Source organism: Venturia canescens, chromosome 2 (assembly GCF_019457755.1).
Source record: "Venturia canescens isolate UGA chromosome 2, ASM1945775v1, whole genome shotgun sequence".
Taxonomy (NCBI): domain Eukaryota; kingdom Metazoa; phylum Arthropoda; class Insecta; order Hymenoptera; family Ichneumonidae; genus Venturia; species Venturia canescens.
This window is the reverse complement of record NC_057422.1, coordinates 5,943,135-5,957,356: the sequence shown is the minus strand read 5'-3', so window position 1 is coordinate 5,957,356 and position 14,222 is coordinate 5,943,135. Positions and strand designations below refer to the sequence as shown.

Below are 14,222 nucleotides of genomic sequence, written 5' to 3'. Positions count from 1 at the left end.
GCTGCCGCGTCCCTCGATAAGAAGACAAGAAAAGTGAGCTCTGAAGAGCTTCTGTACTCTCCATCGCTACATCCCTTGAACTAAACTCATCAAAAGTGTTTTTTCTCGCAGACATTCAATATCGTATCCCGCCATCTTTGGACCATTTTTTTAATAGCAGCTCTAGGAGGGATTGAAAGTGATCATTAGAAATTTCGAACAGCGAGTCTTGTAGAAAAGTTCGAAATTTCCTAGCAGTGGAACGTGACCGCTGAATCGAAGAAAAAAAACAGAATAATACTTCGGTAAAACAACAACCGCAAGTCATGCCGAAATATCGATTAACAGGCATTAAGCTTTTTTTATTACAAGGACAACACCTCTTGGCCCAGACACGAGCTCGATCGATTTTTCACGATCAAACAAACGAACTGTGTTCATTAACCGATGCACTCAACACTTTCTTACCAAAGTTATGGATTATATATGGATTCTTCAACCGTACTGGAACCCTCCTCGAGTACCGCCAATAATGACTGGAAAGTAATTCCCATCTTCATGGAATATCCATTAGAGAAGCTAGAATAACAAAGTCGTTTATGTCTAGTGTTATTAGTTTGTACATTTAAACTGCTCGTTCAAAACTAATACTTTCGGATTGGTGAAAACCGACGCCAAAAAAAGATTGGATAAACCGCTGTTGCTTATCAAACTTATCGTACGTATGCATCGTGTTTTCAAAAATCTAAAAGATCGATCCAATTCAGATGCATGACAAAACTTTTAATTTAATATTCCCAGGAGTTTTTCGATGCGAAGTGGCATCAGATTTTCTCAATTTATTGCAACGAACCTCGTTCTCTCGATCGATTTTTCAAAAGATCCTTCAATTCATACGAAAATCTATAGTTTTTATCAAGTTTTAACATGGAATGACTGAATTTCAAGTGACTTAATATTTTTGGGCGTCAGTCATTAAAGGAACTCGAGTTGGGCTCGAGTAAAAAGGAGAAAAAAATCTAACGAACCCGAAAATGGGAACAAATTCGAAAAAATGGTCACTTAACCGGTTGACTGGTGAGCTTTTTTTCAGTTTTCGTTCCAAAACTGGTACGAGTCGAACTTAGTTTTCACTTGGCTACACTTGGAAGGGCTGGAAATGAGGGTTGAAAGTGAAAGTTTCAGATTTTTCAATGGCATGTTTTTATGTCATGTTACATAAAAATTCCAAGTTCTTTAGGATACTAGACTCTTTTATCGAAGCCAAACAAAACTGAATACATAAAAGCTCCCGATCGAAAAATCTGAAAATTTCACCCTCAACCCTTATTACTCACCCCTTGGCAGGTAGCGAGTTTTTTTTATTTCGATGAAAGAGTCTGGTGCCCTAAAAAAAATACATTCTTCATGTAATACAGCATAAACACTTTTCATTGAAAAATTCAAAAATGTCACCCTCAACCCTCGATTTTCACCCCTTTCAAGGGTGACAAGGTAAAAAATAAGTTCAGAAATGAAACAGCGACACAAGAACCGGTGTTGCACCAATTTTCATCGGAATCGGTTAAAAATTAAAATTAAGCGTTAGAACACGCCAACCGAGAGAAACTTGGACAAACGTTACTCACACTCAGGCCATCGGGATCGGACTGACTCGGCATAAAATAATTCAAGGGCAAAATGGTTTTTAGAGGGATGACACCGAGCAAGTTTTTTTGGAACATCGCCTTTACTCACGGGACCAAAGACACTCAAGAAACAAAAATTCAATAATTACACACCTGATCTTCAATTCTTCAAATTGCCGGATTACTGAGAGTGGCGAAAACGTCACAGGGGTAGTTGGCAACCGTGCGAGCTCCGGACTAATTACTACACCAAATTATTTTCTAAATTTGAAACTTTGGAATTCACACTCTCGAAATCAGAGGAGGGAATGCGCTCAAGCGCAGTTCGTGAATTTCCATCCCCTCGCGATTATTTCGTGACGCTACTCGTGCGATTGTGATTATTTTTTGACTATGAATTATTATGATTGTTTTGAATGCTATTTCCTGCATGATTGTTTCCTCCGCCACGTCGGAAGCGTTCTCGCCTCTCGTTCGTCGTATCGAGGATCGTTAACGCGTGAGATATGGCATTCGAGTTATTAAAATCGATCGTAACTTACGCGTCCTTGACTCAAATCGGAAGTTGTTGGACCACTGGATAATTAAATTTGTATGGACCGAGTGGCGATAGTCTGAGAACCGGACCACTATTGCACGACATCGAGAATGAGGACGAAGACGACTTGTGTATCCTTTCTCCAAAAAAATGGCTCTTGGTATACCGAAAAAGTATGCAAAACTCAAGCTCGAATGGGTGAATACTTTTCGAGAAAAGACATTTTTTATCAAACAAATCCACTCCTTTAGCGCGTAATTCCCGATCATCTGAAATGTTGATAAAAAACAATAAAATTTAAAAAAATGTTAAACCGAAAAAGTTCCACTGTTGAGTACGCTGAGGCAAAATAATTTTTCACAAGTTTATTAAAAATGGCTCCTGGAACGCGATACTTTTTATACTCGTTAAAAAATAGCCGCCAATTTTCAAGCTAGAGGATCGAGACGACGATCACTCGAAAATTGTCGTTTTTACACGAATTCAGAAAAAAAATGTCCTTGTTGAACAGTGGAGGGGAGGGGAAGATAATATTTTCCTTGAATTACTGCAATTACCTTTTTAACTGTAAATTGAGTAGTCATTGCTGAATATTCTCGAACGATCTCAAATATTGCTGTGTGACCAAACTGCCAATTTTATTTTTTTTTTAAATTGGGAGACTACATTTTGCAATTTATCGAGGAAAAAATGTCTGCAGTCAACTAAAATTTCTCATGTGAAATAAGAAAAAGACTGCAGCAGATAATTATTGTTCTGAACAATTCATCAACATTTTTTATTTGTAAATTTTGTTAAATATAATATCGTTTATCTAAAAATATTGTTTCAATGCCATTCAAACAGCAGCCACGTTATTTGCTTTGTATTATTTGATATTATTCAGTATTCATTGATATAATTTATAAAACAAATGTACATAAAATGAAAACGCCAGCGCTCCATTCAAGCCAGGTGGAAATACATTTAGAGCATTAATATTCCTCAGCAAATCAGTCCCATAAAATATTACTGAATGTATCCTGATGGAGAAAAAAAATGGATTCTCATCATCAAAAATTCATTTCTCTTGCGATTATGAGCGAAAATTTGAAAAAAAGTGCGTAAAAATTGTCTATAAAAGACACCGAAACTGTATCAGAGTAATATACATATTTACATATAAAATATATCGTTCAAGTATTAAGTAATATCATTAGGGGGTAATTTGAAGTGGACATTATCGATCCTGACACTATTGTTCTTCTTTTCTTGCTCTCTCCCACATGAATTTTCATTACGAGAAATTATTCAAAATCTTCTATATTTTATCGATTATTTTCTGCTTCTTCTTTATTAGGAGCGTTTTCATAGTCAAAGGTTTGTTGCAACGAAAGTTTTGGTGGAACCGATGAAGTAGTTCCATGAGCCTACCATTTATTTCTCCATTTTTTCACCTTCTTTGTGATTATTTCGTGTAATTCGAGATTAAACGCAAATCATGTATGCTCTGGTGCCTCTAACTGGATTCAGAAAATTTCGTTTTTTTTGGCCCAACTTCATTATGTTTCTTTTTTCGCTTACAAGTAGATTTAGATAATTCGAATCTCAAAAAATTCTCAGAGGCCATGGCTCTTCAAATAACGCCCAGGTCACAACCCTTCTTGCGATCTTTTGCGTGAGCCTCAGCAATTCTGATGAATTTTTTGCGATCAAGAAGATTGTAGGCTGAAGCGAGCATACGTAATCCGATTCCTTGGACGTGTACAATGCCGCTGGAGAATAAGTCATGACCCAATTCTAAACAAGTGCCAAAGTCACACTCGTCTGCTGCTATCGTCGCCATTCTCACAACTTCCTCAAGACCCGTCATCACACTCCTTCGTTCCTCATCCGATTCTGCTTCATCAATCCGTTTTAATATTTTCTTCAATTGACCTGGAATACAGATTAATTTTGACTAGAATTCATTGGAAAACAGCAAAGTCCCAAATTAATTAAGAGAAAATTAAACTTTATCCGTGGTTGAAGGATAAAAACAAAATTTCATTCATACGTACTGTCCGTTGCTCCAAGAATTCTGTAACCGAGCTGTGTTTTTTTGTCGTAAGGTACAACAATACCAGCACCATGAAAAGTCTTGGCCACCACATTCCGATCTCTGGTACGCATGTCCGAATTTTGAGAGTCCAAACTGATGCCTTTTTCTTTAGCAAAGTCTTTAAGCCGTTTTGACAATTTCAGCATTGGACCCTTCTCGAAAGGATTCGCCCTGGCCATCCTCATGTTAATGTGCTTGCTGATACAAAAAAAATAACAGTACAGGTTTATTAATATAGAAGAATAAATAAAGGAATTATTGTAGGTGAGAGCGATCGGTGAACAGAACTCGTAAAAAGTCGAAAGCATATACGTCGAAACAATATAAATCTCATTCGAAAATGGAATCACTGCCAAAATTAATGTACTCACTTCATTGCTCCAAAAATGTTAGGAGCTACTGGTTCTATAATGCAATCTTTGTTGGCATTGTTTTTTGCTACATAAATAGGTGGCTGGTCGATATCATCACGCCAATATCCATAATGCAAACCATCTTTGTTGTTTCCTTTCAAGACTGTCTGGAAATAAATATTTCTATTAAATAATGCAGAGAATACTAAGGAAGTGCAAAGCGAAAAAACGTAACATACCTGGAATTCTGGAGGATCATAATAATATCTCCAATGTCTGAGATACTTTTCAGTGTCGTCATGATTATCAGCAGTTATCTTACTGCTCAAAACGTCGTATGGACCGACGAGCTGTATATCCACAAGTTTGAAGGCATTCGTGGGATCTTTCGGTGATAGACTTTTACAGAAATCATAGAACAAATAGAAGTCATCAGGCATTTTCGTGAGGAAGAGCTTATGGATTGTCTGATCAAACTTTTCCCAAGATGAATCCACGACAATTTTCTTCACTGTTTTATCAACAATTTTTTTTTCTTCGCCAGTCACTTTTTCCAAAGTCTTTGAAGTCCCAACCAAATCGCTGTCATTTCGCTCAGACCTGGCTGTATCCCCTTTGGAATAGGAATCATTAATAAGAGATGAATTTGACTCTTCCTCAGCTTTAGAATGACTTTCTTCTATTGAAGTTGGACTTGGTGAAAGACTGTGTGCCCTCTCTGCTGATTCATCTTCCTTTTTCCATTTTGTCTCTCGTTCATTCATGTTTGAAGACTCATCCTCTGAATCGCTGCTCTTTCGTTTTCTACCCTTTCCTAATTCTTTCTCAATATTTCTTTCACTCTATATCAAAAGGAAATAAAATTTCCCAATTAGAATTATTCATATGAGAATTGCAGATGATATGAGGTTTGGAAGTCAAGTAAAATATCAAATAATATAATTTTATTAAAATTAATGAATCAAAAAATCTTGACAAAAATGACAAATTTTTACAGAAAGCCATAGCACAATGGAAAATTAGGAACATTGAAGATCATTCTGCAGAATCTTAAAAATCTTAAATAAATCTAGAAATCTTAATTTTCTAGATAAAAAACAATACTTATTGTAACACAATCCTCAATGGTACGATATTAATTTGAAAATATCACAAATGTATCTAAATATTTCTTGGAAATAAGTTACTTTTTTCTCTGATCTATTATGCTAAGCTTTGTGGAATGATTGATTTGGAAAATTATAGGTAAAAAATCTGCAAGGAAATCTCAGTTTATTTGAGAATACGTAGAAACTCGAATTAATTTTAGGATCAATACAAAGCTGGTCTGAGGCTCGCTAGATTTTTATCATTCTCTTCAATTGTTACGATAGCAGTCGAAAAAATGTTCGTCGATCCAAAATTATGTTAGGTTACCTGTGCTTTTTTTGGCGGGTGTTTGTACTTTTCATGATGTGTTGGATTTTTTTGATAGCATTTGATACCGTATTGGCAAGCAATTCTGCAATCTTTCTTGTAAGCTTCTAGATCTTTTTTATAAGCCTGGTCCGGCATACTCGATAGAATTTTTGTTTATTTTCGATGTATAGTGGTTGCGCTAAAACCGGTAAGACCAACGTTACGAATGAGCAGGCAACGAACACCGAATGACACCAATGGAAACCGAAAACTGTTGCTCCCGCGAAAAATTACGATACTGCAGCACCCAAGTGCCACCTACTCAATCGGTATAATAATAAAATGTTACTGTTGGTAAATTACCGACAGCAATGATAAAGTCTCTACCCTATTGGCCGTCAACACAGGAATGGACGTAAACCGTGTCCTCGCATTACTGAAAGACGCTGAAAGACGGTTGTGAAAATATGATATATACGGTACTAGTAATCTTCTAGTTGATATTTTCAATATGCGATATAAAAAAATGATAAATAAGGATAAATCAAAGATTGAATAATTGTTTTTTGCTCGAACCATCTTTTCGACCATTCGCGTATATCACGTATATCAAAGCAAAATAAGTAGTTGTTTTTATTACCGACTGAAACTCATGAAAGTTTCGTGAATTTCCGGTTGGGATCAGCATCCAAGGGTAAAACGAAATACTATAAAGGTTAAAAGACAAAATTAAAAAACAAAAATCTTGACCGCCATCAAGTGACCTTGGTGTCAGAGAGTCCATGACGACGTTTATTTTTAGAGTGACGGACGGTTTGGCAGCTGCAAAAATAATTTGATCGCTGAACGTCACTTTGCAACGGGTTTGTCTATCGTCGGTTGAGCCGAAGCTTCCGTCACTTCGATATCCTCACGTGTTTTTTTATCCTCCCAGCCAAGCCCGAGAAGCGATAAGCATATTTTCACTTTGAATGTGGACGATCAGTGAGATATTAATCAATTTAGTCGAGAAGAGGCGCGAACTCGATCTCAAGACAAAGAGACTTGATTTCAGTTGATTATTTATTCATATTATTACTCGCTTACATTCCTTCGTTTCGTAAAGTTTAGTATAAGCAGTATACAATCAGTGATAATTCATTCGAAACAGGTGATAAGATAAACAAGGTAAGTTTGGATATTATCATTGTATAACAGTTTCAAAAGTCATACACTCACTACCAGGTAATCTATATCAATTTTTTCGGTTACTGAAATTCCATTATAAAATAAACCGACGTCAGCGATCGTAAGTCAAATTTTTTTTCATGGTTATTAATGAATTAATGAGACCAGTTTACAGAGATTGTGAACATTTTTTTCATTCACTTAATTCTCTCGTTAATGACTGTGTTACAATTATAATTGTAATTTGTTTCATTTATTTTTAATCACTGCATTATGTACTGAGGTCAGGTCCAGCTTTTTTCACTTAACATTGTGGGGAAGGGCATTCCAACTTTTCTTTGTCTATTATAGAGAAAATCTTCACTGTTGTTATACCATCGAGAGTTTACACTAGTTTTTATATTGGATTGTTACTACGACAGTTGATTTGAAATTCATTTGAGAGCTGTCTTGACAAATTTTACAATTCATCATAATTATTTTTCATGAGTTATTACCTTGAATTTTTTTCTGGTAATATTCAGCTTCGGCCTTTCTTGCTTTCTAAAGTTCCTTTTTTTGATATTTCTTTCACTCAATTAGTTAAGTTGATCTAAAATCAGTGATTGAATTTTTTGTTCAGAAAACTCGTTCGTTACTGAAACGTGTTAAAAAAAAATGAATTCTTAAAACTACTATGATTATTTCAACACGGTCATATATTTCAGGAGATCAGCAATGGGGTTGAAAACTGGTGCTGTCAAATTGTCCAAACTAAGGGAGTTGATGGAAGTAGTCCAGATAGGTGGAATTAAAGGAAAGGGCATTCAAGCTTTAATAATTAATTCGGAGGATGCCCATCAATCGGAGTATATATTGAAGAGAGACGAGCGAAGGGGTTTTATCTCTGGCTTCAAAGGTTCATTGGGAACAGCAATAATAACAGCTAAAGAGGCAGCCATGTTTACGGATGGTCGTTATTTCGTGCAAGCTAGCCAAGAATTGGATCCGAAGGATTCATGGAAATTGATGATCGAAGGAGCCCCTTCAACACCGACGAGTATAGAATGGTTAATAAGCGTTCTACCAGCAAATTCGACCGTAGGAGCAGATCCAAATATATTGAGTTACACAGTTTGGGCACATATGCACAAAGCATTAACAGCTGCTGGTCACCGCTTGATGCCGTTGGATGAAAATTTGGTTGATCGTGTTTGGGGGGAAGATCGTCCTGCATTTTCACTAAATCCTATTGTTGCGCATCCTCTCATTTATACTGGACAAAAATCGAGCGAGAAGATAAGCCAGTGTCGTCGTGAGATGGAAAAAAATCGTACGAACATTCTCGTTATTGCAGAACTCGACGAAGTTGCTTATCTTATGAATCTTCGAGGTTCCGACATTCCTTACAATCCTGTATTTTTCGCTTACGTCGTACTTACACAGGACGAAGTACATTTCTTCGTCGATCAATCAAGAATCACTCCTGAAGCTGATAAGCAGATGAAAGATGAAGGTGTTGACGTTATTTATCATCCGTACGAACAACTCCGACCTTATCTTCGACAATTGTCCAATAATAACGAATCACTCAGGGTATGGATTAGCAACCAATCGAGTTATGGACTGCATGCCGATTGCGAAAAATTGTCTAAACACACCGCTGTTACACCAGTCAAGATGATGAAAGCCGTTAAGAATGAAGTCGAAACAAATGGAATGAAAGCCGCTCATATACGCGATGCCGTTGCCCTTGTTAAATATTTTGCTTGGCTCGAAGACATGATCGTTAACAAACGCGAAAAAGTCACCGAAATATCGGGTGCGCAACGTCTCGAAAAGTTCAGGCAGTAAGTATCAAAAGCCTCTTTTCCATTTCCACGTCCCACGTCAATATTTAATCAGATTTTAACCAGAATTGTTTTTTAATTTTCACGAATCAGAGAACAAGACAAGTACGTGGGTTTGAGTTTTACGACAATTTCGTCAGTCGGAGCCCACGGTGCGATCATTCATTACGAGCCTTCGCCAGAAACAGACGCAACAATCACCGATAAAGAACTTTATCTGTGCGATTCTGGTGCACAGTTCTACGATGGAACCACCGACGTTACTAGAACTTTACACTTTGGCGAACCGACCGATTTTCAACGGGAATGCTTCACTCGTGTCTTCAAAGGCATGTGCTCCATGTCGACCGCAGTTTTCCGAGCTCATATCAAAGGAAATTATTTGGATACTTTAGCACGAAAAAGTTTGTGGGAAGTTGGGTAATAAAAATTTTCAACTTTTCCATTGGAGATGAAAATGAATTTTAGTTACGAATCTGGCTCATTTTTCTTCAATTACAGATTAGAGTACCTTCATGGAACTGGACATGGTGTTGGCTCATATCTCAACGTTCATGAAGGCCCTGTTGGTATCTCTTGGAGACCTTATCCAGATGATCCGGGCCTTGAGCCCAACATGTTTCTTTCCAATGGTAAAAAGATTTTTCTCTATTTTAGGGGACTCATTAAGTAAAAATAGTTTCCAGGGCTTGTTTCCTTCGTTGTATTTCTTTCCATTACAATCTTTTTTCAATATTTTATCATTCATTTCTGCTAATAGAATAGATAAATCGTTCACGCCATATTGCATTGACCATTGTCAAACTGACAATTTCTTCATCGTTCCCATTGCTTAGAGCCTGGTTACTACGAGGATGGAAGTTTCGGGATAAGGTTGGAAAACATTGAATGCGTTGTGAAGACTGCAACAAAATATAATCGGAGAAACATTGATTTTCTCACATTTGAGACTGTAACTCTTGTGCCTATACAAACGAGTTTATTGGATCGTTCTTTACTCACCGATTTCGAGGTAAGACGTCGATTTCATTTTTCTTTTCCAATGTATCCATCGCGCATGATGCTATTTTCACTTCGTCAAAAGGAAGCAATATAATTCATATCTCGATAGAGCAACACACTATAAGAAGGGACGAATTCTGATTTATTCATTTTTATACTCTATTTGCTATGAAAAGAAATTAGAAGATGTGAAAAAAAATTTCCAATCGATTTCATTCCCAATTTATTACTCAACTTGGGTGCCCTCATCATCGTGTCTTCATTTTATTTATCACAAAAAATCTGTACGAAGTACTTAATCATCACTGTCAATCATTTGCAGATCTCGTACCTCAACTCTTATCACACAAAATGCTTGGAGGTTCTACGACCTTTGTTACAAGGCCAGGAGAACTTGCAAGCTCTGCGCTGGCTCGAAAAAGAGACTCAACACTTAACTGGGTAGCAGTGACCTTGCACCAGTTGGCTCGAATGCTACAAATCCTAAATTTACCCACCTTCAGCTTCGACCGGACTCCATCGTCAAATCTTTTACTTTATTTTTTTTTTGTTGCGTGGAATCGCGATATATCATTAACACATAAACTTGCGAAATGAACAGTCGTTCGGAAAAAATTTCGTCTATCAAAATACGGGTATATGCAGCAAGGCGTACGATGCTTTGTGAAAAGAAAACAAATACGATATGATATATTTTTATTTACTTCCTTTTCAATATTGTAAAAAAAACTATTAACTTTTCACTTGGAGGCTGTTCCACACATATAATCGTTGAGAACAATTTCATTTTTTCGCATTTCAGTTCCTTGAGATTCAACTGAAATTTAAGTAATTTTTTTTTTGGGATACTGTGAAAATACATTTTTTTATCATAATGCTAAAAATTTATGACTGAATCCTTAAGCTCTTTGAGCTGGAGAAATTTGAAATTTTCATTAAAGCAACATTGCCATTGTTTTTAATACTGTGCGACCTGAGCCGTTTAATATTCTTTGGCATATGTGTGTGACATGCCTGAGAGACCACAAAACGCTTCGATCAACGAAACAATCTTTACAATATTTGAAATTATAAATAACTATTATACAAAAATGAAAGTAGACAAATTTATACTGCTTTGAAATGAGTATGTTATTAATAATAAAACTACGTGTTAGAAGAGGGAAAAAATTGCATTTCACTTGCAACTGGATATCGTGTTCTTCTATCAAAAAAAAAAACTAAAAAAAAGAAAACAATATTTGCATAGAATTTATTTTTCATTTATTAAATTTCAAAAAATTATGAACAAGTTGGAAAAAAAATGGGAAGAAATCAATGATGAGAAAAAATTATGTTTCAGTGGATCACAATTTAATTGTAAGTAAAAAATTTGAACCACGTAGTTGGGTCAAAAAGAATTTGTTAACAATGGACCACGAATTTTTATTTCTTAATTGCGCCACTCGATTGTTATTATTAATTGTTAATTGACACAACAGGATTTCAACATTTATGCACCAAAATGGGAATAAGGTTCTTTCAAATACCACCCAAACCAGTCTGTATGAAATATCTATTGTGAAAATTTCAAGAACATAAACAATGCCAAATTCAAAAGGTGACTGATCCGTCTGTACGTACATGCGTGAAAGATTTCAAACAGGGTTGCAAAATCTAGTTTTTTCATTAAAATTTAGATGAGTGTTCAGACATTAAAAATTAGGCAACGAATGAAATTTATTATACCGTCTAAATTCTCCTACACATATTTCTGTATAAGTTGACAAAATTACGTATCGCCTCAGTATTGTTACTTTTTTATATTTTTCCTAGCAAGTTGATAGTTTGAAAAAAAAGATGGAAAAATTCAACGTCCCAGTAAATCTTGTGAATCTCGCTGCATATACAGCGGTAAAACTCAAAGGATACAATTCATGTTTTGAACTGGACAAAAATGACTGCAGAGGTTATGTCCAAGTATTACACATTTATCACAGTGGCGTTTCGTTTGAACATTTACAAAGCAACCCAAGGTGGTTGGTGAAAGTCCGTAATGGGGGAAAACGTCAAATTGACGGGGATGTTTATTATCGCATGAGGAAGTTTCAATCGTCTGAGGGTGTCTCTTATAATTCTACCATTTTTACCTAACAAAAAACCGGCTGGAATGTTAATATTACGTTTACGATCATTATCACCACTTGTCATTTCGATGTAATAGTAATCCATCCACATTGGACTTTCCCTCTCATCGTCGATTGATTTGGTATGATAATCAGCTACGATTATTGCTTTTGCTCCAGAGTCCTCGGCTATTGCACTTTTTTGGAAAAATGTACAATCCCCGCGCCACACGAGTGCTACGTTTCCGTCCAGTTTCTCGATGTTGTCTGGTTTTCTGCAACCCGTTTCCGGTTCTACCGGTACAAGCGCGATTTTCCGACCCGAAAAACTGTCGTTCTGAAGGTTTTTTTTTTTTTTACTTTTTACTATTTTTGATTATTAGTTATAATTTTCATAAGCAATTAGTTCCTTTCTGAAGTCATTCTCATTAAAAATTCTAATTGATAAAAATGTCTAACGCGAGTACGATTGTGTTGAAAGTGATATTGAAAATTTTGAAGGTTAAATTGCACACGTTTATACGTTTATAGACCTACGATTCTGTAAAAGAGATTGTCCAAACTTGAGAATAACTTGAGAAAAACAAAAAAGTAATTGACTATTTTTGAGACTGCGCGAGTGAGAATACTTATTGCGTTGAACATACTTTTTTTTATAATGTAATGGCGGCATATCAATATCGATAATGCCTCAAGGAAAGCTGGATTTTTTCAGATTTTCCGCCAATCTCCAATTACGCGTGGTAAAATTTCGATGGAATCAAATGTTGCTAGTGACATCTACGTAAGTCGCTCTATTAGTTTCACGAGTGCGAGGGAGATGGCGAAACAGATCAAGAGTCGCGGTAGCGACTCGAAAAAATCTTTGAATAAATTTCATTTTAAATTGTCTCGCAAGAATAAGTTGTTCGTAAAGTAGCAAAATAGAAAGAAAACGACAGGTAAAAGCAAACCAAAAAGAACGAGCCCGCGCGAAAATAATAAATAAAAACAAGACATAATATACTTACAAAACGTGTTCCAAAATCTTCAGTGGGACGTATTCTGTATGTGTAACTGAGCTCAGGAGGATGCAAAATCTCGAAAAAAACATCTTCGATGGTGTCTTTAATCAGAGGATCATGATGGTGCTCATAATTGCCTGTTATCATAACAATTTGTGAGTAATCGATTTTTCAATGTAATAAAACAGGAAGTGCATGTATTAACATGAAATTTATGAATAAAACGTGAAATAATGATAAATGAAAACAAACGCAAATGAAACGAGAATATTTTTTAAAAAATGATTTATTCTCATCTGGATGAAGAGAACGGTTGAAAAAGCGAATGAAAAGATCGTAATGGAACATCACAAACCTGCACTCCTAGCAATCCCAACGTTCCATGTCCATGTGATGAGAATCGTTGCAATAACAACCATAAATTTCGGCGTATCACCAATAACGCGTGGCGCCATGTTCTCTTTTCAAACTTTATATTCTACATAAATAAATATTTGCTAGGAACTATTCAGATTAAAACGTAGGATCGGACGAAGAGGTTATGTTGTGATCACGTAACGTATGTGGCGCACACGTTTTCGTGACACGTCACATTGCAATTTCGACTGCTGACTGGTGTATGAGTTGCACAAAACCGTGGTTGTACACAGAGTGAATGTGTTGATTTAAAATACTACGAATTATTAAAATATGAAAAATAATGTGAAAAATCGATCGATCTACTAACTTTAGGAAGCGAGAAATATATGAATTCTCACAAAATTCTCATTAACTCAGTGATATAAGTACAAATATATGAATGAACTATATTTTCGCAGACGCGAAAAAAATATTTATGCTTCGAGTGTGTTAAAAAATGTTTGACAACGGCTCATATTCCATGAATTCTTTTAGTTGACATAAACCATTTTTTCATCAACAACACCGATGTTTTTTTGTCATTTTTCTAATAAACCGGGGGGAGACTTTCGTTCTAAACCTTCTAAACACGAAGTTTAGATAGAAAAAAAGTAAGCATCATGAGAGCCGCAGTCGTGCTGTACCGAACCTGAACACAGATGTCGCAACGAGTATTAAAGACTCGGCAACAGTAGTTCTCAACCGAATTCGGAAATCCGAATCGAGGTTCTCTTCATTAC

At 36.0% G+C, this 14,222-nt stretch overlaps 3 protein-coding genes and 1 long non-coding RNA gene across 5 annotated transcripts in view; 2 read left to right on the top strand and 2 right to left on the bottom strand.

Moving 5' to 3' along the window:
• Positions 1-314: 314 nt before the first annotated feature.
• Hpf1 (Histone PARylation factor 1) lies at positions 315-6,244 on the bottom strand. Of its 2 annotated transcripts, XM_043412003.1 has the most exons (7): positions 5,995-6,244; positions 4,818-5,420; positions 4,597-4,745; positions 4,185-4,423; positions 3,868-4,062; positions 2,150-2,414; positions 315-558 (listed from the first exon to the last, which is right to left on the bottom strand). In XM_043412003.1, exons 1-6 carry the CDS (start codon positions 6,130-6,132, stop codon positions 2,161-2,163), a joined length of 1,578 nt encoding a protein of 525 aa, XP_043267938.1. In that variant the 5' UTR covers positions 6,133-6,244; the 3' UTR covers positions 315-558; positions 2,150-2,160. The 2 variants fall into 2 exon arrangements, with proteins under 2 accessions (XP_043267938.1, XP_043267939.1); XM_043412004.1 differs by lacking the exons at positions 315-558; positions 2,150-2,414 and having other exon boundaries at positions 2,759-4,062; positions 5,995-6,243.
• Positions 6,245-6,707: 463 nt separating this feature from the next.
• LOC122405747 (xaa-Pro aminopeptidase ApepP-like) lies at positions 6,708-11,389 on the top strand. Its single transcript, XM_043410686.1, has 6 exons — positions 6,708-7,143; positions 7,851-8,972; positions 9,066-9,392; positions 9,474-9,604; positions 9,809-9,984; positions 10,297-11,389. Exons 2-6 carry the CDS (start codon positions 7,861-7,863, stop codon positions 10,417-10,419), a joined length of 1,869 nt encoding a protein of 622 aa, XP_043266621.1. The 5' UTR covers positions 6,708-7,143; positions 7,851-7,860; the 3' UTR covers positions 10,420-11,389.
• On the bottom strand, positions 10,654-13,824 carry LOC122405748 (PRADC1-like protein). The gene is made up of 3 exons (XM_043410688.1): positions 13,439-13,824; positions 13,090-13,220; positions 10,654-12,416 (listed from the first exon to the last, which is right to left on the bottom strand). The coding sequence occupies exons 1-3, from the start codon at positions 13,536-13,538 to the stop codon at positions 11,973-11,975; spliced, it is 675 nt and encodes a 224-aa protein (XP_043266623.1). The 5' UTR covers positions 13,539-13,824; the 3' UTR covers positions 10,654-11,972.
• LOC122405749 (uncharacterized) overlaps positions 13,104-14,222 on the top strand; it is a 32,205-nt gene continuing 31,086 nt past the window's right edge. Inside the window, exon 1 of the long non-coding RNA XR_006259816.1 lies at positions 13,104-13,238. This is a non-coding gene — a long non-coding RNA (uncharacterized lncRNA). The remainder of the gene's footprint in view (positions 13,239-14,222) is intronic.

Excerpts from the sequence above, each read along its gene's own strand:
- LOC122405748 (XM_043410688.1), bottom strand. The coding sequence starts at position 13,538 with ATGGCGCCACGCGTTATTGGTGATACGCCGAAATTTATGGTTGTTATT. Across the intron at positions 13,221-13,438 it reads TGGGATTGCTAGGAGTGCAG|GCAATTATGAGCACCATCAT; the intron begins GTTTGTGATGTT and ends TTATGATAACAG. Across the intron at positions 12,417-13,089 it reads AAGATTTTGGAACACGTTTT|AACGACAGTTTTTCGGGTCG; the intron begins GTAAGTATATTA and ends AAAAACCTTCAG.
- LOC122405747 (XM_043410686.1), top strand. The coding sequence starts at position 7,861 with ATGGGGTTGAAAACTGGTGCTGTCAAATTGTCCAAACTAAGGGAGTTG. Across the intron at positions 8,973-9,065 it reads CGTCTCGAAAAGTTCAGGCA|AGAACAAGACAAGTACGTGG; the intron begins GTAAGTATCAAA and ends TTCACGAATCAG. Across the intron at positions 9,393-9,473 it reads AAAAGTTTGTGGGAAGTTGG|ATTAGAGTACCTTCATGGAA; the intron begins GTAATAAAAATT and ends CTTCAATTACAG.
- Hpf1 (XM_043412003.1), bottom strand. The coding sequence starts at position 6,132 with ATGCCGGACCAGGCTTATAAAAAAGATCTAGAAGCTTACAAGAAAGAT. Across the intron at positions 4,746-4,817 it reads ATGATCCTCCAGAATTCCAG|ACAGTCTTGAAAGGAAACAA; the intron begins GTATGTTACGTT and ends ATTTATTTCCAG. Across the intron at positions 4,063-4,184 it reads AATTCTTGGAGCAACGGACA|GTCAATTGAAGAAAATATTA; the intron begins GTACGTATGAAT and ends TCTGTATTCCAG.